The 25393-nt window shown below is 44.4% G+C and overlaps 1 protein-coding gene across 3 annotated transcripts in view; it reads right to left on the minus strand.

The window, feature by feature from the left end:
• The window catches only part of LOC118367353 (thyroid hormone receptor-associated protein 3-like), a 70480-nt gene extending 45551 nt beyond the window's left edge, over positions 1 to 24929 (minus strand). For all 3 annotated transcript variants that reach the window (XM_052494138.1, XM_052494137.1, XM_052494139.1), the window contains exon 1: positions 24910 to 24929. In XM_052494138.1, the coding sequence (XP_052350098.1) occupies positions 24910 to 24914 (5 nt within the window). In that variant the 5' untranslated portion in view covers positions 24915 to 24929. The remainder of the gene's footprint in view (positions 1 to 24909) is intronic.
• Between the last annotated feature and the right edge of the window lie 464 nt (positions 24930 to 25393).

Raw genomic sequence — 25393 nt, forward strand, 5'->3', positions numbered from 1 at the left:
AGCATTGATCTAAAATTGACCCTGGAAATAGTACTGTTAGGAGATCTGGAGAGACCGGGTCAGTCAATTACTAATATACTAATACTCTTAGTAAAAGTATTTATCTTCAACACGCAATCTGCATGTCCCCAGGCACCCTCATTTGTTGACTTCTGTGATCGAAAAAGCCTTGGTTTCATGCATGTCAACATCAGAAGCATCCTCCCTAAGTTTGTTTTACTCACTGCTTTAGCACACTCTGCTAACCCTGATGTCCTTGCCGTGTCTGAATCCTGGCTCAGGAAGGGCACCAAAAATTCTGAGATTTCCATACCCAACTATAACATCTTCCGTCAAGATAGAACTGCCAAAGGGGGAGGAGTTGCAGTCTACTGCAGAGATAGCCTGCAAAGTAATGTCATACTTTCCAGGTCCATACCCAAACAGTTCGAACTACTAATTTTGAAAATTACTCTCTCCAGAAATAAGTCTCTCACTGTTGCCGCCTGCTATACCGACCCCCCTCAGCTCCCAGCTGTGCCCTGGACACCATTTGTGAATTGATCGCCCCCCATCTAGCTTCAGAGTTTGTTCTGTTAGGTGACCTAAACTGGGATATGCTTAACACCCCGGCAGTCCTACAATCTAAGCTAGATGCCCTCAATCTCACACAAATCATCAAGGAACCCATCAGGTACAACCCTAACTCTGTAAACAAGGGCACCCTCATAGACGTCATCCTGACCAACTGGCCCTCCAAATACACCTCCGCTGTTTTCAACCAGGATCTCAGCAATCACTGCCTCATTGTCTGTATCCGCTACAGAGCCGCAGTCAAACGACCACCCCTCATCACTGTCAAACGCTCCCTAAAACACTTCTGTGAGCAGGCCTTTCTAATCGACCTGGCCCGGGTATCCTGGAAGGACATTGACCTCATCCCGTCAGTTGAGGATGCCTGGTCATTCTTTAAAAGTAACTTCCTCACCATTTTAGATAAGCATGCTCCGTTCAAAAAATGCAGAACTAAGAACAGATACAGCCCTTGGTTCACTCCAGACCTGACTGCCCTCGACCAGCACAAAAACATCCTGTGGCGGACTGCAATAGCATCGAATAGTCCCCGCGATATGCAACTGTTCAGGGAAGTCAGGAACCAATACACGCAGTCAGTCAGGAAAGCTAAGGCCAGCTTCTTCAGGCAGAAGTTTGCATCCTGTAGCTCCAACTCCAAAAAGTTCTGGGACACTGTGAAGTCCATGGAGAACAAGAGCACCTCCTCCCAGCTGCCCACTGCACTGAGGCTAGGTAACACGGTCACCACCGATAAATCCATGATTATCGAAAACTTCAACAAGCATTTCTCAACGGCTGGCCATGCCTTCCGCCTGGCTACTCCAACCTCGGCCAACAGCTCCGCCCCCCCCGCAGCTACTTGCCCAAGCCTCTCCAGGTTCTCCTTTACCCAAATCCAGATAGCAGATGTTCTGAAAGAGCTGCAAAACCTGGACCCGTACAAATCAGCTAGGCTTGACAATCTGGACCCTCTATTTCTGAAACTATCCGCCGCCATTGTCGCAACCCCTATTACCAGCCTGTTCAACCTCTCTTTCATATCGTCTGAGATCCCCAAAGATTGGAAAGCTGACGCAGTCATCCCCCTCTTCAAAGGGGGAGACACCCTGGACCCAAACTGTTACAGACCTATATCCATCCTGCCCTGCCTATCTAAGGTCTTCGAAAGCACAGTCAACAAACAGGTCACTGACCATCTCGAATCCCACCGTACCTTCTCCGCTGTGCAATCTGGTTTCCGAGCCGGTCACGGGTGCACCTCAGCCACACTCAAGGTACTAGGATAGGATAAAGTAATCCTTCTCACCCCCCTTAAAAGATTTAGATGCACTATTGTAAAGTGGCTGTTCCACTGGATGTCATAAGGTGAATGCACCAATTTGTAAGTCGCTCTGGATAAGAGCGTCTGCTAAATGACTTAAATGTAAATGTAAATGTAAAACGATATCATAACCGCCATCGATAAAAGACAGTACTGTGCAGCCATCTTCATCGACCTTGCCAAGGCTTTCGTCTGTGACAATCACCATATTCTTATCGGCAGACTCAGTAGCCTCGGTTTTTCGGATGACTGCCTTGCCTGGTTCACCAATTACTTTGCAGACAGAGTTCAGTGTGTCAAATCGGAGGGCATGCTGTCCGGTCCTCTGGCAGTCTCTATGGGGGTGCCACAGGGTTCAATTCTTGGGCCGACTCTTTTCTCTGTATATATCAATGATGTTGCTCTTGCTGCGGGCGATTCCCTGATCCACCTCTACGCAGACGACACCATTCTATATACTTCCGGCCCGTCCTTGGACACTGTGCTATCTAACCTCCAAACGGGCTTCAATGCCATACAACACTCCTTCCGTGGCCTCCAACTGCTCTTAAACGCTAGTAAAACCAAATGCATGCTTTTCAACCGATCACTGCCTGCACCCGCATGCCCGACTAGCATCACCACCCTGGATGGTTCCGACCTTGAATATGTGGACATCTATAAGTACCTAGGTGTCTGGCTAGACTGTAAACTCTCCTTCCAGACTCATATCAAACATCTCCAATCGAAAATCAAATCAAGAGTCGGCTTTCTATTCCGCAACAAAGCCTCATTCACTCACGCCGCCAAACTTACCCTAGTAAAACTGACTATCCTACCGATCCTCGACTTCGGCGATGTCATCTACAAAATTGCTTCCAACACTCTACTCAGCAAACTGGATGCAGTTTATCACAGTGCCATCCGTTTTGTCACTAAAGCACCTTATACCACCCACCACTGCGACTTGTATGCTCTAGTCGGCTGGCCCTCGCTACATATTCGTCGCCAGACCCACTGGCTCCAGGTCATCTACAAGTCCATGCTAGGTAAAGCTCCGCCTTATCTCAGTTCACTGGTCACGATGGCAACACCCATCCGTAGCACGCGCTCCAGCAGGTGTATCTCACTGATCATCCCTAAAGCCAACACCTCATTTGGCCGCCTTTCGTTCCAGTACTCTGCTGGCTGTGACTGGAACGAATTGCAAAAATCGCTGAAGTTGGAGACTTTTATCTCCCTCACCAACTTCAAACATCTGCTATCTGAGCAGCTAACCGATTGCTGCAGCTGTACAAAGTCTATTGGTAAATAGCCACCCATTTTCACCTACCTCATCCCCATACTGTTTTTATTTATTTACTTTTCTGCTCTTTTGCACACCAATATCTCTACCTGTACATGACCATCTGATCATTTATCACTCCAGTGTTAATCTGCAAAATTGTAATTATTTGCCTACCTCCTCATGCCTTTTGCACACAATGTATATAGACTCCCCTTTTTTTCTACTGTGTTATTGACTTGTTAATTGTTTACTCCATGTGTAACTCTGTGTTGTCTGTTCACACTGCTATGCTTTATCTTGGCCAGGTCGCAGTTGCAAATGAGAACTTGTTCTCAACTAGCCTACCTGGTTAAATAAAGGTGAAATAAATACATTTAAAAAATCTGTAGATTCGATTCGATTAGATAGATTGAAATTGTACGTTAAACATCATAGCATAGTTGAAAGATATGTGTTGCGTAGAAACACGAAGTGGGTGGCCAGCAAAGATAGATGGGATGGGCTGAGGGAAGCTGAGGGTTGGTATGTGGAATTGGAGACAAGTGGGAGTGGAGTTGCTGTGTGAGAGGGAGAATGATGGTCAAAAGATAAAGGGGGAAAAAAGTCTAAATAAAGCATAATAAAAGTACATTTGAATGACACTAAGTGGCAGTGTTTTTACAACTAATGCCGGTTTGCCTGAGGCTGATGCCGTGCAGGTGTTTGTACACATGCACATACACACACTCTCATTCAAATAAACACATACAAGAACACACCCATACATGTAATAGTGCAAGACATGCACATAAACACATACAGTTGGCATTGCTGTTCTGATTTCAGTAGTCCTTGACATCCTTTGTTTTAAATGTATTATTTTGCTAAAAAAGATTGCATTGTTGTTTGCTGTTTTCTTCTGTCTTTTCATTGTTTCTCTTTAGTTCATTCTCTTGGCTGTTGGTGCATTGTGGGGTTCTTGGGGGTGGGGAATATAATTAATTGTATTTTTTACTCTTCCTGGGGGAGAGGGGGGAGACGACGACTGTGGAAGGGGTCTCAAATGGTTGAGGGACAGCTATTGGGGAACTGTGGGGGGATCTTGGAGGGTTCGAGTTTCACAAGATTGTGACCATGAAAAAGGAAACTGTGACATATATTTTATATCACTATCATGCACGTGCACCGTCAAACATAAGGATGACTCTTGACATTTTGCAAATGGATTGAAAATGTAATAGGGCTCCGGGCAGGGCTCCGGGCAGCCGAGCGGAAATGGAGGAAAACTCGCCTCCCTGCGGACCTGGCATCCTTTCACTCCCTCCTCTCTACATTTTCCTCCTCTGTCTCTGCTGCTAAAGCCACTTTCTACCATTCTAAATTCCAAGCATCTGCCTCTAACCCTAGGAAGCTCTTTGCCACCTTCTCCTCCCTCCTGAATCCCCCCCCCTCCTCCCTCTCTGCAGATGACTTCGTCAACCATTTTGAAAAGAAGGTCGGCGACATCTGATCCTCGTTTGCTAAGTCAAACGACACCGCTGGTTCTGCTCACACTGCCCTACCCTATGCTCTGACCTCTTTCTCCCCTCTCTCTCCAGATGAAATCTCGCGTCTTGTGACGGCCGGCCGCCCAACAACCTGCCCGCTTGACCCTATCCCCTCCTCTCTTCTCCAGACCATTTCCGGAGACCTTCTCCCTTACCTCACCTCGCTCATCAACTCATTCCTGACCGCTGGCTACGTCCCTCCCGTCTTCAAGAGAGCGAGAGTTGCACCCCTTCTGAAAAAACCTACACTCGATCCCTCCGATGTCAACAACTACAGACCAGTATCCCTTCTCTCTTTTCTCTCCAAAACTCTTGAGCGTGCCGTCCTTGGCCAGCTCTACCGCTATCTCTCTCAGAATGACCTTCTTGATCCAAATCAGTCAGGTTTCAAGACTAGTCATTCAACTGAGACTGCTCTTCTCTGTATCACGGAGGCGCTCCGCACTGCTAAAGCTAACTCTCTCTCCTCTGCTCTCATCCTTCTAGACCTATCGGCTGCCTTCGATACTGTGAACCATCAGATCCTCCTCTCCACCCTCTCCGAGTTGGGCATCTCCGGCGCGGCCCACGCTTGGATTGCGTCCTACCTGACAGGTCGCTCCTACCAGGTGGCGTGGCGAGAATCTGTCTCCTCACCACGCGCTCTCACCACTGGTGTCCCCAGGGCTCTGTTCTAGGCCCTCTCTTATTCTCGCTATACACCAAGTCACTTGGCTCTGTCATAACCTCACATGGTCTCTCCTATCATTGCTATGCAGACGACACACAATTAATCTTCTCCTTTCCCCCTTCTGATGACCAGGTGGCGAATCGCATCTCTGCATGTCTGGCAGACATATCAGTGTGGATGACGGATCACCACCTCAAGCTGAACCTCAGCAAGACGGAGCTCCTCTTCCTCCCGGGAAGGACTGCCCGTTCCATGATCTCGCCATCACGGTTGACAACTCCATTGTGTCCTCCTCCCAGAGCGCTAAGAACCTTGGCGTGATCCTGGACAACACCCTGACGTTCTCAACTAACATCAAGGCGGTGTCCCGTTCCTGTAGGTTCATGCTCTACAACATCCGCAGAGTACGACCCTGCCTCACACAGGAAGCGGCGCAGGTCCTAATCCAGGCACTTGTCATCTCCCGTCTTGATTACTGCAACTCGCTGTTGGCTGGGCTCCCTGCCTGTGCCATTAAACCCCTACAACTCATCCAGAACGCCGCAGCCCGTCTGGTGTTCAACCTTCCCAAGTTCTCTCACGTCACCCCGCTCCTCCGCTCTCTCCACTGGCTTCCAGTTGAAGCTCGCATCCGCTACAAGACCATGGTGCTTGCCTACGGAGCTGTGAGGGGAACGGCACCTCAGTACCTCCAGGCTCTGATCAGGCCCTACACCCAAACAAGGGCACTGCGTTCATCCACCTCTGGCCTGCTCGCCTCCCTACCACTGAGGAAGTACAGTTCCCGCTCAGCCCAGTCAAAACTGTTCGCTGCTCTGGCCCCCAATGGTGGAACAAACTCCCTCACGACGCCAGGGCAGCGGAGTCAATCACCACCTTCCGGAGACACCTGAAACCCCACCTCTTCAAGGAATACCTAGGATAGGGTAAGTAAGGGTAAGTAATCCTTCTCAGCCCCCCAAAAAAAAGATTTAGATGCAAGTGGCTGTTCCACTGGATGTCATAAGGTGTATGCACCAATTTGTAAGTCGCTCTGGATAAGAGCGTCTGCTAAATGACTTAAATGTAATGTAAATGTAATATCTAATTTACAAAAGTATTCACATCCCTGAATCAATACTTTTGTAGAAGTACCTTTGGCAGCGAATACAGCCATGAGTCTCTCTGGGCACATTTTTTAAGAGCTTTCCACACCTGAATTGTGCAACATTTGCCCATTATTCTTTAGAAAATTCTTCAAGCTCTGTCAAATTCATTGTTGATTATTGCTAGAAAAACCATTTTCAAGTAGATTTTAGTCAAAACTGTAACTCGGCCACTCCGGAACATTCAGTCCATAACGATTACAAGAATACCCATAACATGGTGCAGCCACCACTATGCTTGAAAAGATGAAGTGTAATACTCAGTAATGTGTTGTATTGGATTTGTCCCAAATATAACCATTTGTAATAAGGACAAAAAGTAAATTGCTTTGCCACATTTTTTGCAGTAATTTGTGAAAAAATAAATAAGGAAAAACATAATACGACTTTGACATTTGCAGGCCAATGACAAAAAACTCTAAATGTAATCGATTTTAAATTCAGGCTGTAACACAACAAAAAAAATGAAGTGGTTTGACAAATGTGATAGAAGCTGTCAGCAGAAACAAAAACAAAGGACGCGACTGTATTTAACTGGGCCAAGGACAGTGGATACAGGATTAGCACTGGTTTCACTATTTATTCCCTCATGAGAATAATTAACCAACATACCAAGCATTTCTGGCCTTTAGAACTCTGGTGGAACAAACAGAAATGAATGATGTTTCAGTCTCGTATTATGACAGGGATGAATAGGGCTAACACAGTGTAAGTAAACAGCGTCATTAGAAAAATAAGAAGAAGTCCACACAAGGAAGTTAATGTGTTTTCCAAAATACACCCTTTGCGTTGGAAACACGTGGGAGAAAATGAAAAACTAATAATGTTTTTGAAGAGAACCGGCCAACGCATTTGAGAACCGCATAAGACAGTATTTCATTTCCTCTGTAGACTAGACCCACACAGTTTGGATTTCAGACTTAGAAAAGAGACTTTGTCATGTTGAACCTGAGCTACAGTGCCTTCAGAAAGTATTCATACCCCTTGACTTCTTCCACATTTTGTTTTGTTACAGCCTGAATTCAAAGTGTATTAAATTTGTTTTGTTTTTTTCACCCATCTACACACAATACCCCATAACGACAAAGTGAAAACATGTTTTTAGACATTTTTGCAAATCTATTCAAAATGTAATAACTCATTTACAAAAGTTTTCACATTGTCACGCCAAACAAAATGTTAACACTCTAGAGACCAATTTGACTGGTTAACTTCTCCCATTGCTCCAATTGCTCTGGGGCCTCACATGGGCTCTATCGTGGCTCTTTATTGCAGAATGTAGAACAATACTTGACATGGCAGCATCAGAGAGCTCTGTAACATGGCTCAGCCACATTCCAGGAGGTGGCTTTGACACAGCTGAAATAGGCCTTTGAGACCACTTCTTCAAGTCTGCTGGTATAAAGCTTCATTACTTGTATGAGCTTTCATAACCGCTTCATAATGGCTTCATAATTGCCTTATACTTGAAGGTTTCGGTAAAGTGTTATCGGGCCTTTTTGTGCATAGAGTCAATGGCTTGAGAAGGCTTAGCAACAGAGGAGATTCTCTCTCTCTCCTGGCCCAGGCCTCTTTCCTCATCTAAGTTTGGTTCTTAAGCCCCTACTTAGAGGTCACTGCCAAGAGCCCAGACCTAAATAGACTTCCCCTGTTATAATGCACTGCGGTGCACTCATAAAATAGGAACTCTCCCCGCGTGTGGCTCACACACACAGCAGCTGGGTCAGTTGGAGTTACTGCTAAAGAGCAGTCTTTACGTCAAGCAGGGGAGGAGGGGAGTGGTGGTATTTGGGGGTACAACCATTTTCCACCTGGGGGACTTAAGAGGGAAAGCCTCGAGCTAAAATTGAATGGCAAAATATTTGACCTATATGAACCCCCCCTGGGTGGAAAGGCCTGTGGGCGGGTTGGGGGGAACAAGCGGGAGGCGGATTTTGCCCTAATATGATTAGATTTATGTTGTTTATGGCTTTGTCCATAGCTGTAGTCGTAACTCATCTCAACGGAAAGGAACCGGCATCTGGCAAAGCCATTCAAACCTCTCCACCGACGACCAATACATGCTCAGAAAGTGAACTCAGAGGGGTCCAAGGCCACATGACACCTCTTGTGGTGGATTCTCCCTAAAGTAATTAATGAGATGTGAAATGAAAACCTGCTGTCAGGTTGCCCAACTTGCCTTTCATTGCCTTTGCAATGGAGTTCCTCCAATTTGATAGATCCTCGACCATGGAATACCAGACAGAGTAGCGTCACCCCATGATCAAATGGAATGTTCATCTTCAGACCCAAAATTCATGGGAGCACTTTGGCATGTTCCGGGCCTTCTTCCATGTAAGGACCAGGTAATGTGGCACAGATGTGAAGCATGATATCACACAAGTAGCAGCTGACACATGACATTTCCATCTACTATGTGCTGATAAAAGACATTTTCTTCATTGCGTTCACTGGGGTTTATATAAAACCCAGCTGATCCATATTAAACTCAGATCAGACTAAATGGAATGGGATTAGACATACTTCTGTAATTGACGGAATGCTTCTGCAACAGCCTCCTTCAACAACTAATAAGGCTTCAGCTTCTTCATAGCCAATATCTAAGTTTCTGTTGAACATTTCAGAGCTAGTCCTGGAGAGTTTGTGTGTAGAGAGAAAGAGAACAACGCACACATCCGGCATGGAGCCGACATTATGCAAATGGATGTGCGTTTGTGAAGCTAATTTCTCTGAGGACTGTGATAGTGTTGTAAACAATACAGGTGGTGCCACACAAAAGACACAGTGCTCCTGTTAGACAGGTTGTGTGTACGTGTGTGCGTGCATGCACGCGAGTGTGTGTGTTTGTAAGGAAGCATGGTACAGTACAAACCAGCTGCCCTCCCAAACTCTTAAGAAGAGCTAGAGACCCTAGGCCAGAGGGATGCCCAGAGGAGCAGATTTTATTGGGCAAGGGGGGGTTAGCTGAGACCTTGATTCTACGAGGGTTAACAAACTGAACCGTTTGCTCCATAGCGATAGGCTCAATCCCATGGTGGGAAGGTTGTGATCTGTTATTTCAATAAAGAAGAATACAAGCAGGCTCTATGGTCTGATACTGTAAACAGGTTTCTCTTCGCTTGAGGTGAAACATCACAAACACGTCCCTGATGGAACCCCATCTGCCTACACATTCCACATGCACACGCACACACACGCACACATGCACATGCACGCAAACACTCCACACAGACCCTTACCACAGGTGCACCCCAATTCCCCATCCCGCCACCACCCATGCACGATTGGGTAAAATGAGTGCCCGCGCAAATCCTACCATACCTCGGACACCCTATCTCCCAGGCCTGTCTGTCAACATTGCAGGCTATTAACGATCTCGCTTACCGTTAGCGTTACAGAGTATCACTGGTAACCGGAGATCGTGGGTGAGGGATGGGGCGACAGTGAACGCTCCTACGGTTTCCATCATAAAACGTTCATATGGCCTTTGCTGACACCCGAGAGTCCAGTTTGCTTTTTTTTCTGGGAGGCTTGAGAATCATATAGCACATTGCTAATGCACCTCTAACACACACAGAAAGAGGTTCAAGGGGAGTTCATTTAAACTTAGTTTGATAATCATTTGGCCTGGGAATCTACTCCCACACCCCAAGTCATTTTGTTTTCTCTTTGGGTCCCCTCTGCCCTTTAGAAGTGCCCAGAAACCAATCAATCAATCTCTCTCTCTCTCTCTCTCTCTCTCTCTCTCTCTCTCTCTCTCTCTCTCTCTCTCTCTCTCTCTCTCTCTCTCTTTCAACAGAAAACATTCTGCTCTTTTCTTGTAACGGTGAAACTGATTCGTTGGGGTGGGCATGCAATTAATCATGTTTATTTGTTGGTCTTTTCCCTCTCTCATTTACTAGACGGGATATTTTCAAAAGGCCATCTCCTTTGCCGTAACTTAATCGCAGCAATCAATGGCTGACATACAGTACTTTATTTATGCCAGTCTCTAAGAGCTGAGGGCCTAGGCCCCAAGGTCCTTAGTCATGGCCTGGCAAGCTCCACACCAGCACATAGACAGAGCCTCACAATCTCAGGGAACGCTACAGTAATAACCTAAAACCTCAACTGCCGCGAAACGCATCAAACACAACACGTATTAAGCTCCACTATTGCTGAAAGTTACAAAGGCATTGAAAGGGACCTAAAAACTCAGTCCCTATAAGAAATATGTTCTGCTGTGTGTGAAGACATTAGCTGCTCTGCTACTCTAGCAGACCCACCTTGGAGATGTGATCAGTCTGAAGAAGCAACCAAATACATGACAGCCACATTTTGACATATGCAGTCTTAGAAAAAAAGGTGCTAAATAGAACCATATAGGGTTCTTTGGTTTGTCCCCATAGGGGAACCTTTTTTGAACCCTCTGTAAATGGTTCTACCTGGAACCCTATTAATGGTTTGCACCTGACGTCATAAACAGTGGTGCCTGCCGTGGTGCCCTCAATACTGCTGCCCAACGTCCATTAAAATCAGTTGCCGAAGCATTAGCATTAACACTATTTTCCTCAATAGTTTTATCTATATCGCTGAATTAGCCAACAGGCCTGTAATATGTTGTGCTGTCGAGTGTAACAATTGCACCGTAATGGAAAGGGTTATCTTCCATCGTATCCCAACCGATTTAGACCATCAGCAATGGTGACTTGCTGCCTTACGGATGGATGAATGGATCCCCACAAAGCACTCTCAGCTGTGCAGTGCACTTTTCATGTCTGGTAAGTCTTGTCACAGTTTGCGACCTAGCTATGTTTTCTGTTGTAAATCATCAACTTCATTAAATTCAACTTGTTCAGCATTGTTACTGTCATCAGTTAGCCACAATTGCTTTCTGATCACCTACCTAACATTAGCCAGCTAGCCATCTTTACATGACGACGGACACCTGAGGAAAGCATGAGGGAATGACGACAAAACTGGCTACAGCCAAAATGAGGGCCATCCATATGTTTTTATCTACTATATATTTGCATTTTAATGAAATAACCTGCTAATCTATCTCTATTTTAAGAGTGGAGATTGGAGTTGATCTTTTGATTTCACTGCTAGCCTGCTAGCTACAGCAGTCTTGCAACTATTAAACTTACTCTGAACTAATTGCTATAAGAATAACAGGAAGCAGACTACATTTAGCTGATGCCAACTTCTGAATATTTTCACAAGGAAAAGTGACTACTTGCCATCTGTCTTCGCCCACAGACAGGAGACAGGAGATGAAGAGGAAAACGAAAAGGGTAAAGGCTCCACTAGAGGCAGAGGAGGAGGCAGATGTCACAGGAGATCGACGTGGAGGCGGGTGTCACAACAATGCCCATGGATTTGGGTACACGGGGAGCTTGTGGGGAAGAGGTTGTTAAACCCCAAACCTCGAGCAAAACTACTCCAATTACAAACATCACAACACAGGGAAGTACCTCATCTCTATCACCCCACTGGGAGTAATCTCTTTTGTTTCCAGAGGTGGAGTGGAAGGACCAGCGGCTAACAAATAACTGAGAACTCTGGGTTTATTGACAAACTGTCCCCAGAAGTTGTTGTGCTGGCAGACAAAAGGCTTCACTGTGAGGGAGTCAGTGGGTTTGGTAAATGCCCATCTAAAGTCACAACTGTTTCCTGCAGAAGTGGAATTCACCAGGGTGTCTTGCTGCTGTTAGAATACATGCGGAGAGAGTGATAGGACTTGTGAGGAACAAGTACACAATCCTCCAAGGAACGACGCCAATTTTAACCTGGACAAGATTGTTCAGGTGTGTTTAAATCAAATTGTATTGGTCGCGTACACAGTTTAGCAGGTGTTATGGCGGGTGAAGAGAATTGCTTATGTTCCTTGTTCCTATCAATCAATGCACTAAATGTCAAGCATATAATAATCCAATATTTTAGTACAGAATAGATATACTGAGTTCACAAAACATTAAAAGCCTCAATTCGTCGGGGCGTGGACTCTACAAGGTGTTGAAAGCGTTCCACAGGGATGCTGGCCCATGTTGACAACAATTTATTTATTTATTTTTTACCTTTATTTAACCTGGCGTAGTCACTTAAGAACAAATTCTTATTTACAATGACTACCTACCAAAAGGCAAAAGGCCTCCTGCAGGGACGGGAGCTTGTATTTTTTGTTTTAAAGAACAAAAATAAAATATAGGACAAAACATTCATCATGACAAGAGAAACATCAGAACACTACATAAAAAGAGACCTAAAGCAAGACAGCATGGCATTAACACAACATGACAACAACATGGTAGAAACACAACGTGGTAGCAGCACACCATGGTAGCATGACAAAACACCATACACAAAACATTATTGGCAGCACAAAGGGCAAGAAGGTGGAGACAACAATACATCATGCAAAGCAGCCACAACTGTCAGTAAGTGTCTATAATTGAGTCTTTGAATGAAGAGATTGAGATAAAACTGTCCAGTTTGAGTGTTTGTTGCAGGTCGTTCCAGTTGCTAGCTGCAGTGAACTGAAAGAGGAGCGACCCAGGGATGTGTGTGCTTTAGGGACCTTTAACAGAATGTGACTGGCAGAACAGGTGTTGTATGTGGAGGATGAGGGCTGCAGTAAATATCTCAGATAGGGGGGAGTGAGGCCTAAGAGGGTTTTATAAATAAGCATCAACCAGTGGTTCTTGCGACGCGTATACAGAGATGACGAGTTTAGAGAGGAGTATAGAGTGCAGTGATGTGTCCTATAAGGAGCATTGGTGGCAAATCTGATGGCTGAACGGTAAAGAACATCTAGCCGCTTGAAAGCACCCTCACCTGCCGATCTATGAATTACGTCTCCGTAATCTAGCATGGGTAGGATGGTCATCTGAATCAGGGTTAGTTTGGCAGCTGGGGGGAAAGAGGAGCGATAATGACAGAGGATACCAAGTCTAGATTTAACCTTAGCTTGCAGCTTTGATATGTGCTGAGAGAAGGACAGTGTACCATCTAGCCATTCTCCCAAGGACTTGTATGAGGTGACTACCTCAAGCTCTAAACCCTTAGAGGTAGTAATCACACCAGTGGGGAGAGGGGAATTCTTCTTACCAAACCACATGACCTTTGTTTTGGAGGTGTTGAGAACAAGGTTAATAAGGACAGAGAAAGCATTTAACACCAAATCCAGGGAGGGGCCAGTTGAGTATAAGACTGTATTAGCTGCATATAAATGGATCAGAGGTCTTCCTACTGCCTGAGCTATGTTGAGCATACTGAGCGATACTGAGCTATGTTGCTGATGTAAATTGAGAAGAGCGTGGGGCCTAGGATTGAGCCTTGGGGTACACTGCAATCTTTGAGAGAGGTAGTTAGCGAAACCAGGCCATAGACCCCGCAGGGATACCAATACTCCTTAGCCAGCCCACAAGAATGGAATGGTCTACCGTATCAAAAGCTTTGGCCAAGTCAATAAAAATAGCAGCACAACATTGCTTAGAATCAAGGGCAATGGTGACATCACTGAGGACCTTTAAGGTTGCAGTGACACATCCATAACCTGAGGGGAAACCAGATTGCATACCAGAGAGAATACTATAGACATCAAGAAAGCCAGTCAGTTGATCATTGACAAATTTTACCAACACTTTTGATTAACAGGGCAAAATAGAAAATTGCCTACAAGTTAGGATCAGCTTGATCTCCCCATTTAAATAACGAATGAGCTATGGCTGCCTTCCAGGCAATGGGAACCTCCCCAGAGAGGAGAGACAGGTTAAAAAGGTCAGAGATATGCTTGGCGATGACAGGGGGCAGTAAATATAAAGAAGAAAGGGTCAAGTTTAAGGAGCTCCATTATTACCTCGGACTCAGTGAACGACCTCCACTCATCACTGTCAAACGCTCCCTGAAACACTTCAGCGAGCAGGCCTTTCTAATCGACCTGGCCAGGGTATCCTGGAAGGATATTGATCTCATCCCATCAGTAGAGGATGCCTGGTTATTTTTTTTAAATGCCTTCCTAATCATCTTAAATAAGCATGCCCCATTCAAGAAATTTAGAACCAGGAACAGATATAGCCCTTGGTTCTCCCCAGACCTGACTGCCCTTAACCAACACAAAAACATCCTATGGCGTTCTGCATTAGCATCGAACAGCCCCTGTGATATGCAGCTGTTCAGGGAAGCTAGAAACCATTCTACACAGGCAGTTAGAAAAGCCAAGGCTATCTTTTTCAAGCAGAAATTTGCTTCCTGCAACACTAACTCAAAAAAGTTCTGGGACACTGTAAAGTCCATGGAGAATAATAACACCTCCTCCCAGCTGCCCACTGCACTGAAGATAGGAAACACTGTCACCACTGATAAATCCACTATAATTGAGAATTTCAATAAGCATTTTTCTACGGCTGGCCATGCTTTCCACCTGGCTACTCCTACCCCGGTCAACAGCACTGCACCCCACACAGTAACTCACCCAAGCCTTCCCCATTTCTCCTTCTCCCAAATCCAGTCAGCTGATGTTCTGAAAGAGCTGCAAAATCTGGACCCCTACAAATCAGCCGGGCTAGACAATCTGGACCCTTTCTTTCTAAAAAATTATCTGCCGAAATTGTTGCCACCCCTATTACTAGCCTGTTCAACCTTTCTTTCGTGTCGTCTGAGATTCCCAAAGATTGGAAAACAGCTGCGATCATCCCCCTCTTCAAAGGGGGGGACACTCTTGACCCAAACTGCTACAGACCTATATCTATCCTACCCTGCCTTTCTAAGGTCTTCGAAAGCTAAGTCAACAAACAGATTACCGACCATTTCAAATCTCATCATACCTTCTCTGCTATGCAATCTGGTTTCAGAGCTGGTCATGGGTGCACCTCAGCCACACTCAAGGTCCTAAACGATATCTTAACCGCCATTGATAAGAAACATTACTGTGCAGCCGTATTCATTGATCTGGCCAAGGCTTTCGACTCTGTCAATAACCACATCCTCATCGGCAGACTCGACAGCCTTGGTTTCTCAAATGATTGCCTCGCCTGGTTCACCAACTACTTCGCTGATAGAGTTCAGTGTGTCAAATCGGAGGGTCTGCTGTCCGGACCTCTGGCAGTCTCTATGGAGGTGCCACAGGGTTCAATTCTTGGACAGACTCTCTTCTCTGTATACATCAATGATGTCGCTCTTGCTGCTGGTGAGTCTCTGATCCACCTCTACGCAGACGACACCATTCTGTATACTTCTGGCCCTTCTTTGGACACTGTGTTAACAACCCTCCAGGCAAGCTTCAATGCCATACAACTCTCCTTCCGTGGCCTCCAATTGCTCTTAAATACAAGTAAAACTAAATGCATGCTCTTCAACCGATCACTACCTGCACCTGCCTGCCTGTCCAACATCACTACTCTGTACGGCTCTGACTTAGAATACGTGAACAACTACAAATACCTAGGTGTCTGGTTAGACTGTAAACTCTCCTTCCAGACCCACATCAAACATCTCCAATCCAAAGTTAAATCTAGAATTGGCTTCCTATTTTGCAACAAAGCATCCTTCACTCATGCTGCCAAACGTACCCTTGTAAAACTGACCATCCTACCAATCCTCGACTTCGGCGATGTCATTTACAAAATAGCCTCCAATACCCTACTCAACAAATTGGATGCAGTCTATCACAGTGCAATCCATTTTGTCACCAAAGCCCCATATACTACCCACCATTGCGACCTGTACGCTCTCGTTGGCTGTACCTCGCTTCATACTCGTTGCCAAACCCACTGGCTCCATGTCATCTACAAGACCCTGCTAGGTAAAGTCCCCCCTTCTTTCAGTTCGCTGGTCACCATAGCATCACCCACCTGTAGCACGCGCTCCAGCAGGTATATCTCTCTAGTCACCCCCAAAACCAATTCTTTCTTTGGCCGCCTCTCCTTCCAGTTCTCTGCTGCCAATGACTGGAACAAACTACAAAAATCTCTGAAACTGGAATCACTTATCTCCCTCACTAGCTTTAAGCACCAACTGTCAGAGCAGCTCACAGATTACTGCACCTGTACATAGCCCACCTATAATTTAGCCCAAACAACCACCTCTTTCCCTACTGTATTTATTTTATTTATTTATTTATTTTGCTCCTTTGCACCCCATTATTCTTATTTCTACTTTGCACATTCTTCCACTGCAAATCTACCATTCCAGTGTTTTACTTGCTATATTGTATTTACTTTGCCACCATGGCCTTTTTTTGCCTTTACCTCCCTTATCTCACCTCATTTGCTCACATCGTATATAGACTTGTTTCTACTGTGTTATTGACTGTATGTTTGTTTTACTCCATGTGTAACTCTGTGTCGTTGTATGTGTCGAACTGCTTTGCTTTATCTTGGCCAGGTCGCAATTGTAAACGAGAACTTGTTCTCAACTTGCCTACCTGGTTAACAATATCAAAAAAGAAAGCCCAAGCGTCTTCAACAGAGGGGATCAAGCTTAATCTATACCAATTTACAGATGCCATGTCATGAAGGAAGGCTTGCTCATTAAAGTTTTTTAGCAATCATCTGTGACAAATCTGGACATGTCGTTTCACTGAGCAGCCATTACGAACACAGGCTGTAAAACAGTGATCACTAAGGTCATTACGGAAAACACCAGACGGATACCTACCAGGATTAATTCTGAGGATAACATCCAGAAGAGTATCCTTTTCTGGGTGTTTGGAGTCATACTTTGTGGGATTGGTAATAATCTGAGAAAGATTTATGGAGTCCCATTGCTTTAGGACTTTATCAGGTGGTTTAAGCATGTGCCAGTTAAGGTCACCTAGCAGGATATATTCATATTTAGTGTAATGGGCCAGGAGAGAGCTTAGGGCAGGTAGGGTACAGGCCGGTGCTGATGGAGGACGATAACACCCAGCAACAGTTAAAAAAGCGCCATTTGAAAGTTTAATGCTTATAACCAGCAAAACAAATTGTTTGGGGACGTACTTGGTGGAGACAACCAAGCACTGAAGGTGATCCTTGATAAAGATTGCCACTTATACCCACCTTTGGAAGATCTGTCTTGCTGAAAAAGGTTATAACCAGAAAGGTTCAAATCAGTATTCAAAATACTCTTCCTTATCCACGTAATCTGTAATGACCAACACTCTGATTTGGAGCTGTGAACCCACACTTTCAATTGATCCATTTAAGGTAATACGCTTCTAGTGTTAATGTGCAGAAAAGCCAGGGTTTTTACGAGAGCACAAATCAGTGAAGCAGATATCAGAGCACAAGTCAGAGTTGGGGCTAGCAACAGTAGATGGGCCAGGGTGTACATGCACATTTCCAGATATCATCAGCATTAATACAATGAAGGCATGGCAGAGGACAGGGAGAGCTCAGCGCTCTTGATTTTTGACATTTGAATGTGCATTAGATGGCAATAAGATCATATTGTACAGCAATTTCATCAGGTAACACAAATACAAAGCTGTGTGAAGTTGGCTGGATGTCCTTTGGGTGGTAGACTATTCATGACACACAGGAAATTGTTGACGTGAACAACCCAGCAGCATTGCAGTTCTTGACACAACCTGGTGACCCTGGCACGTACTACCATACCCGGTTTAAAGACACTTAACTATTTTGTCTTGCCCATTCACCTTCTGAATGTTACACATACACAATCCATGTCTCAATTGTTTCAAGGCTTGAAAATATTTCTTTAACCTGTCTCCTCCCCTTCATCTACACTGACTGAAGCAGACTTAACAAGTGACATAGCATTCACCTGCATTCACCTGGTCAGTCTATGTCATGGAAAAAGCAGGCGTTCATAATCTTTTGTACACTCAGGGTATAAATAGTATGTAAACATTATTAAAGTAACCAGCGGCCAATAACTATGTACATTACGTAGGGCATCAGTCCCTAAGGACACATCACTGCACTCTATACTCCTCTGTAAACTGGTCATCTCTGTATACCCGTCGCAAGACCCACTGGTTGATGCTTATTTATAAAACTCTCTTAGGCCTCACTCCCTCCTATCTGAGATATCTACTGCAGCACTCGTCCTCCACATACAACACCTGTTCTGCCAGTCACATTCTGTTAAAGGTCCCCAAAGCACACACATTCCTGGGTCCCTCCCCTTTTCAGTCCGATGCAGCTAGGGACTGGAACGAGCTGCAACAAACACTCAAACTGGACAGTTTTATCTCAATCTCTTCATTCAAAGACTCAATCATGGACACTCTTACTGAAAGTTGTAGCTGTTTTGTGTGATGTATTGTTGTCTCCACCTTCTTGACCTTTGTGCTGTTACCATGTTGTGTTGCTACCATGTACTGTATTTAAGAATATTTATAAGTATAAATGAATTGTCTGTAAATAGCTTTGTTGTATCTTTCCTATATATATATATATATATATATATATATATATATATATATATATACTGTATATAAATAACTATTTGTAATATCTTATGTTGTTCTTGTCTATTACTGTTCTGTACTTTGTCATGTATTTTTACGTTTTATGTGTACTAATAAACTAACCTAAACTAAACTTGGCAGATGGCAGGGTACTGGGCAGAGGCCATCTGGTGGTGGCTGTTTAACAGTCTGAATCCCTGGGAATAGAAGCTGTTTATCAGTGTTTCGGTTTGCGGATGGTGCAATTGACGTACCAGGCAGTGATACAGCCCAACAGGATGCTCTCAATGGTGCATCTGTAGTTCGTGAGGGTCTTAGGGTCTTAGGTGGCAAGACAAATTTCTTCAGCTTCCTGAGTCTGAGCTTCTTCGTTTTGTTGACGTTGAGGGAGAGGTTATTTTCCTGGCACCACTCTGCCAAGGCACTCACGTCCTCCCTGTGGGCTGTCTGTTGGAGATGTACGTTGCCACACAGTCATGGTTGAACAGGGAGTACAGGAGGGTGCTGAGCAAGCACCCCCGTGTTGAGGATCAGAGTGGCAGAGGTGTTGGTGCCTACCTTCAACACCTGTGGTCAGCCCGTCAGGAATACCAGGACCCAGTTGCAAAGGGAGACCCTGAGCCCTGAGCTTAGGGATGAGCTTGGAGGGCACTATGGTGTTGACGGCTGAGCTGTAGGCGATGAACAGCATTCTTACATAGGTATTCCTCTTGTCCAGGTGGGATAGGGCAGTGTGCAGTGCAATGGCGATTGCGTCGTCTGTGGATCTGTTGGGGCGGTATGCAAATTGTAGTGGGTCTAGGGCAGTGGTTCCCAAACGTTTTATTGTCCCGTATTCCTTCAAACATTCAACCTCCAGCTGCGTACCCCCTCTAGCACTTGGGTCAGCACACTCTCAAATGTTTTTTTTTTTTTACAATACATTTATTAAACATAAGAATGAGTTTTTGTCTCAACCCACCGCGTGGGAAGTGACAAAGAGCTCTTATAGGACCAGGGCACAAATAATAATAGAATAATAATTTTGCTCTTTATTTAGCCATCTTACATATAAAACCTTATTTGTTCATCAAAAAATGTGCATAACTCACCCCAGGCTAACGAGGAGGGTGTGTTTGAAAGGATGCACATAACTCTGCAATGTTGGGTTGTATTGGAGAGAGTCTCAGTCTTAAATCATTTTCCACACACAGTCTGTGCCTGTATTTAGTTTTCATGCTAGTGAGGGCCGAGAATCCACTCTTACATAGATACGTGGCTGCAAAGGGAATCAATGTCTTATCAGCTCGATTTTCCAAGGCAGCTAAATCCAGAAATCTGGCAGTGGCTTCTGATTAAATAAACATTTCACAGAACCGCTTCTTGCAATTTCGATGAGGCTCTCTTGTTCAGATATTGGTAAGTGGACTGGAGGCAGGGCATGAAAGGGATAACAAATCCAGTTGTTTGTGTCATACGTTTCAGGAAAGTACCTGGTAATTGAGCACCCAGCTCACAGGTGCTTCTCTATATCCCATTTGACATTGTCCGTAAGCTTGAGTTCAATTGCACACAAAAAAATCATACAATGATGGAAAGACCTGTGTGTTGTCCTTGTTGACAGAGAAGAGCTCCAACTTCTTAATCATAGCCTCAATTTTGTCCCGCACATTGAATATAGTTGCGGAGAGTCCCTGTAGTCCTAGATTCAGATCAGGCAAGAAAAAACATCACCCAGATAGGCCAGTCGTGTGAGAAACGTGTCATCATACAAGCGGTCAGACAAGTGAAAATTATGGTCAGCAAAGAAAACTTTAAGCTTGTCTCTCAATTTCAAAAAACCTGTTAATACTTTGCCCCTTGATAACCAGCGAACTTCTGTATTTTGTAAAAGCGTTAAATGGTTGCTGCCAATATCATTGCATACAGTAATGCAGAAAATACACGTGAGTTCAGCGGCCTTGCTTTCACAAAGTTAACCATTTTCACTGTAGTGTCCAAACCGTCTTTCAAGCTGTCAGGCATTCCCTTGGCAGCAAAAGCCACTCGGTGGATGCTGCAGTTTACCGGGAGCAACTGCTTACACACGCGTTACCACTCCACTATGTCTTCCTGTCATGGCTTTTGCACCATCATTGCACCATCAGTACAGATCGCTTTGATGTTACAAAGCTGTCAAGTACTTAAAAAATATCCTCTCCTGTTGTTCTGGTTTCCAATGGTTTGCAGAAGAGGATGTCTTCCTTAATTGACCCCCCGTAAACGTAACGGACATATACCAGGAGCTGTGCCAGGCCCGCCACGTCTGTTGATTCATCCAGCTATAACAATTTTCACTGTAGTGTCCATACCTTCTTTCAAGCTGTCAGGCATTCCCTTGGCAGCAAGAGCCACTCGGTGGAATTCACTTCCTTGTATGCGAATCAGTAATTGTTTCAAAACATCTCCTGCCATGTTACTGATGCGTCGTGAAACAGTGTTGTTTGATGGAGGCATTGTCTGTATAGCTTTTTGGGCCTTTCCCCCCAGCATTGTCCCAGCCATATCGGCGGCAGCAGGAAGAATTAAGCTCACCATATAAGACTCTTCTAGCCCCTTCTCATTAATGGTATCTGTTGCTTTTATACATGTCTTACTACTCGAAGTCATCTTAGTTCTCGTTCCAAAAACACATTCTTCTAATTGTCATGTTTTATTTATAAATGTCTGCACAAGAGTGAAGGTTTCCCGCAAGAGAGTAACGGTTAATGTGATCGGATTTTAATGTTGGATGTTGTTATTTCACTGAACACTAGATGGTAAAATTGTATTTTTGGCAGTGAAACGAGGCTACACAGGTGAGGAAAAAAACATCACCCAAATGTATAGCGCCGTTGTAAAATTTAAATGGACTGTTTGAAAATGTGTATCACATTTTTATTTGGCGTACCTCCGACGGTATTGCGCGTACCCCTGTTTGGGGATAGCTGGTCTAGGGTATGGAGTTGGTATGGTATAGCTGGGAATTGGTATAGCCTCTCAAAGCACTTTATGATTAGTAATTTAGTTCAGTTACCGTGCTTTAATTCGGGGCCGGCAGCTTTGCGAGGTTTATCGAGCTTAAATGTCTTATTTACGCCGGCCATGGAGATTGGGAGCACGCTGTCCTCATAAGCGGAGGGGGCCCACATCAGTGGCTCTGTGTCATTTTCCTCAAACCAGATTCTGTGCGGACAAATTACTTACAGTAATAAATTGTTGTAACAAAATCATCTACCTGTGTGTTACATACTTTTTTTATGCCATGTTCACATTTTTGTTATTTAGCAGGCAGTCTTACTGTGACTAGGGTTAAGTGCCTTGCTCAAGGGAACATTGGCAGATGTTGTCACCTAGTGGACTTGAACCAGCAACCTTTCAGTTACTAGCACAACGCTGTTAACCGCTAGACTACCTGCCACCCTTGTCTTGTGCTAACAGATTTCATGCTGTAGGCTTCCTAATTTCCAATCATAAATCCGAAAATGTAAGAAATATGGCTGATTAACCTTTTCCTTGCGGAAATATTCCCATTATTTCGAGTTAATCGAGTAGAAAGAGAACATTTTAGTCAAATGCCAACTCTGGATAGGCAGCATTGATCTGTTTGTCCAGAAACACCACATCAAACATGAAAAGGCATCTGGAGGTTGTGCACAAAGGCACAAAGCTAGTTGCCAAAAGCTAGTTCCCAAATCCATGAAAGAGTAGAAATCTATACACATTTGTGACAATAAACAGAAGCATCAATAATATTTCCAAGTGTAATTAAAAACGGCAATAATTCACATACTCTCAGTGTTCAAAGCACTAGGAAAACCTGTGAAAGGTACGATCCCTTATTGATGTCACTTGTTACATCCACTTCAATCAGTGTAGTTGAAGTGGAGGAGACAGGTTAAAGAATGTTAAGCCTTGAGACAATTGAGACTGGGTTTTTCATGCTCATCGGTGCCCCCTGTGTATCAAGAACGGTCCACTACCCAACTTTCAACACCTTGTCGAGTCCATGCCCCGATGAATTAAGGTTGTTCTGAGGGCTAAAGGGGGGGTGTGCAACTTGGTATTAGGAAGGTGTTCCTAATAGTTGGTACTTTTTAAATATTTTTTTACCTTTATTTAACCAGGCAAGTCAGTTAAGAACATATTCTTATTTTCAATGACGGCCTGGGAACAGTGGGTTAACTGCCTGTTCAGGGGCAGAACGACCTTGTCAGCTCAGGGGTTTGAACTCGCAACCTTCCGGTTACTAGTCCAACGCTCTAACCACTAGGCTACGCTGCCGCCCCCAATAGTCAGTGTGTGTGTGCCATTCAGAGGGTGAATGGGCAAGTCAAAATATTTAAGTGCCTTTGAACGGGGTATGGTAGTAGGCGCCAGGCGCACCAGTTTGAATGTGTCAAAAACAGCAACGTTGCTGGGTTTTCACGCTTAACAGTTTCCCATATCAAGAATGGTCCACCACCCTAAAGGACATCCAGCCAACTTGATACAACTGTGGGAAGTATTGAAGTCAACATGGGCCAGCATCCCCGTGGTAGGCTTTCAACACCTTGTACAGTTCATTCCCGACAAGTTGAGGCTGTTCTGAGGGCAAACTCAATATTATGAAAGTGTTCCTAATGTTTTGTACACTCAGTGTATATTGCTATGAATGTGAGTAGGGTGACTCCCCTAGCAGGTACTGAACCCAGGCCACCACATCGAGGCCACCAGCATCTTTAGCTGACTCCATCAAGATACAAAGCATTAACACGCATTACAAGGCATTATTTTATGCATGATCAGAGATGGAAAGAGAGAAAAATAACCCATGGCGCCCAAAGCGTTGGGGGAGAGAGAGAAAGAAAGTGAAAGAGAGAGAGTGACCACAGCAGGTCAGGAACAATAAGAGAGTGAGAGACAATCAACCCTTTTATATCCATTTGACCAGGTTTAGATTCTAGATCTGAGCTGTTGCATTACTGTTAACTTCCAATCAGACATCAGACCTACGGGATGTTATCACAACAGAGATAGCACAGAGAGAATTCCTGAGATGACAATTAAACCTCTTGCATAGAGTGTTGATAAGAGTCACTTCCAACATTAGACAACTATACAGATAGCCCTTACATAGATAGCCCTTACATTACAATAAGTCAATAAAATCAATGATGAGAGAATAGTCAGATTAACTAATGCCTGACATGGACATGGTCACGGTCACGTAGCAGGAAGATCGGAGTACCGTGAACTAAGAAGTTGTGAGTTCAAATCCCAGGGGGAGAATAAATGAACATGCACATGTAGTCAAGGTGTGTCAAATATGTAAAGTAAGTTGAAATCACTGTGTGTGAGTATTTCTAATCTTTCCAACAGACAAAGAGCTATCAATGGTTCACCAATCAGGGCCTTTATTGGCTTGGCAACAGTAACAACACTTGATGTGTAAAGTTGTTTTTTACACATAAATGTTCTTGCAACGTTCCAATGAAACATGTCTTGAACATTTTATGTTCTGTGTATGTTTGGTGGGACGTTGATGGAATTTTCTCCTAACCCACGGAAAACTGGACAGATTAATGTTTTTGCCATGTTCCCATGAAACATGTCTAGAACATTAATATCTTATATTCAGAGAACATGGTAACCACGCTCTGGGTAAATTCTATTTGAAATTAGTGAACGGTCTCTTGGAGACATGCCCTACACATCACAGGAACATTCCTATGAAAACGTTAGTTAATGACCTAATGAGAATCTTAAGGGAACGTTCTCTAAAGTTGTGGGAACGTTTGTTGTTAACTGGGGAGAGAGCCGTAAAGAAACTTTGTCTCATGAAGACGATACAGCTGCCCACTGGGTTCTATCACACCGCTTAACCACTTAACAACAGGAGACAAACAGAATAAAGGATCAAATAAAATAGCAAAGCTCACAAACAAACAACCAAAACACAGAGAAATAAATATTCCAAAAACAAAAAATCAGATTCAGCTGTGTTTAACAATCTTTTGCATTAAACATACACTGGTTGATATATGCCTACCGCATTGAGAAATAGCTTTTATGATATCCAAAACCTTGCTTCAGTGGTTTTCCTCTCTCGAAAGTGTGTGGCTTTTGGAGGAAAACAAAATGGCCACTCCCTCCAGGAGACATAGGGTCAGAGAGGAATGCTCTTCGGAAACCACAATGTGAGTCCCTTCTAGAATGCTCCAGGGCTGAATCTCTTTTTCAAAGAGAGAAAGAGAGACAGAGAAACAACAAAATGTAAAAGATGTTTGGTTCCGATTATGCCACGCTCCCGGTCCCATTCTTGCAGGTCACGGGATGGGATTTAGAGGTGGGCATGCACAGAAATTAAACATTGGCGTCAGTCACGGCTCTGGAAATAGCATCCGGAGGATGGCCAGACCATTCCAGTATCTGCTGGTGTGGATCCATTTAGGCTTTAGCCGGTGGTCAAACTTGTGGGAAGAACACAATGGCTTTTGGAATATTTCAAGTTTAACATTGAAGTCATGCCATGT

Source organism: Oncorhynchus keta, chromosome 34 (assembly GCF_023373465.1).
Source record: "Oncorhynchus keta strain PuntledgeMale-10-30-2019 chromosome 34, Oket_V2, whole genome shotgun sequence".
In the NCBI taxonomy this organism is placed as follows: Eukaryota; Metazoa; Chordata; class Actinopteri; order Salmoniformes; family Salmonidae; genus Oncorhynchus; species Oncorhynchus keta.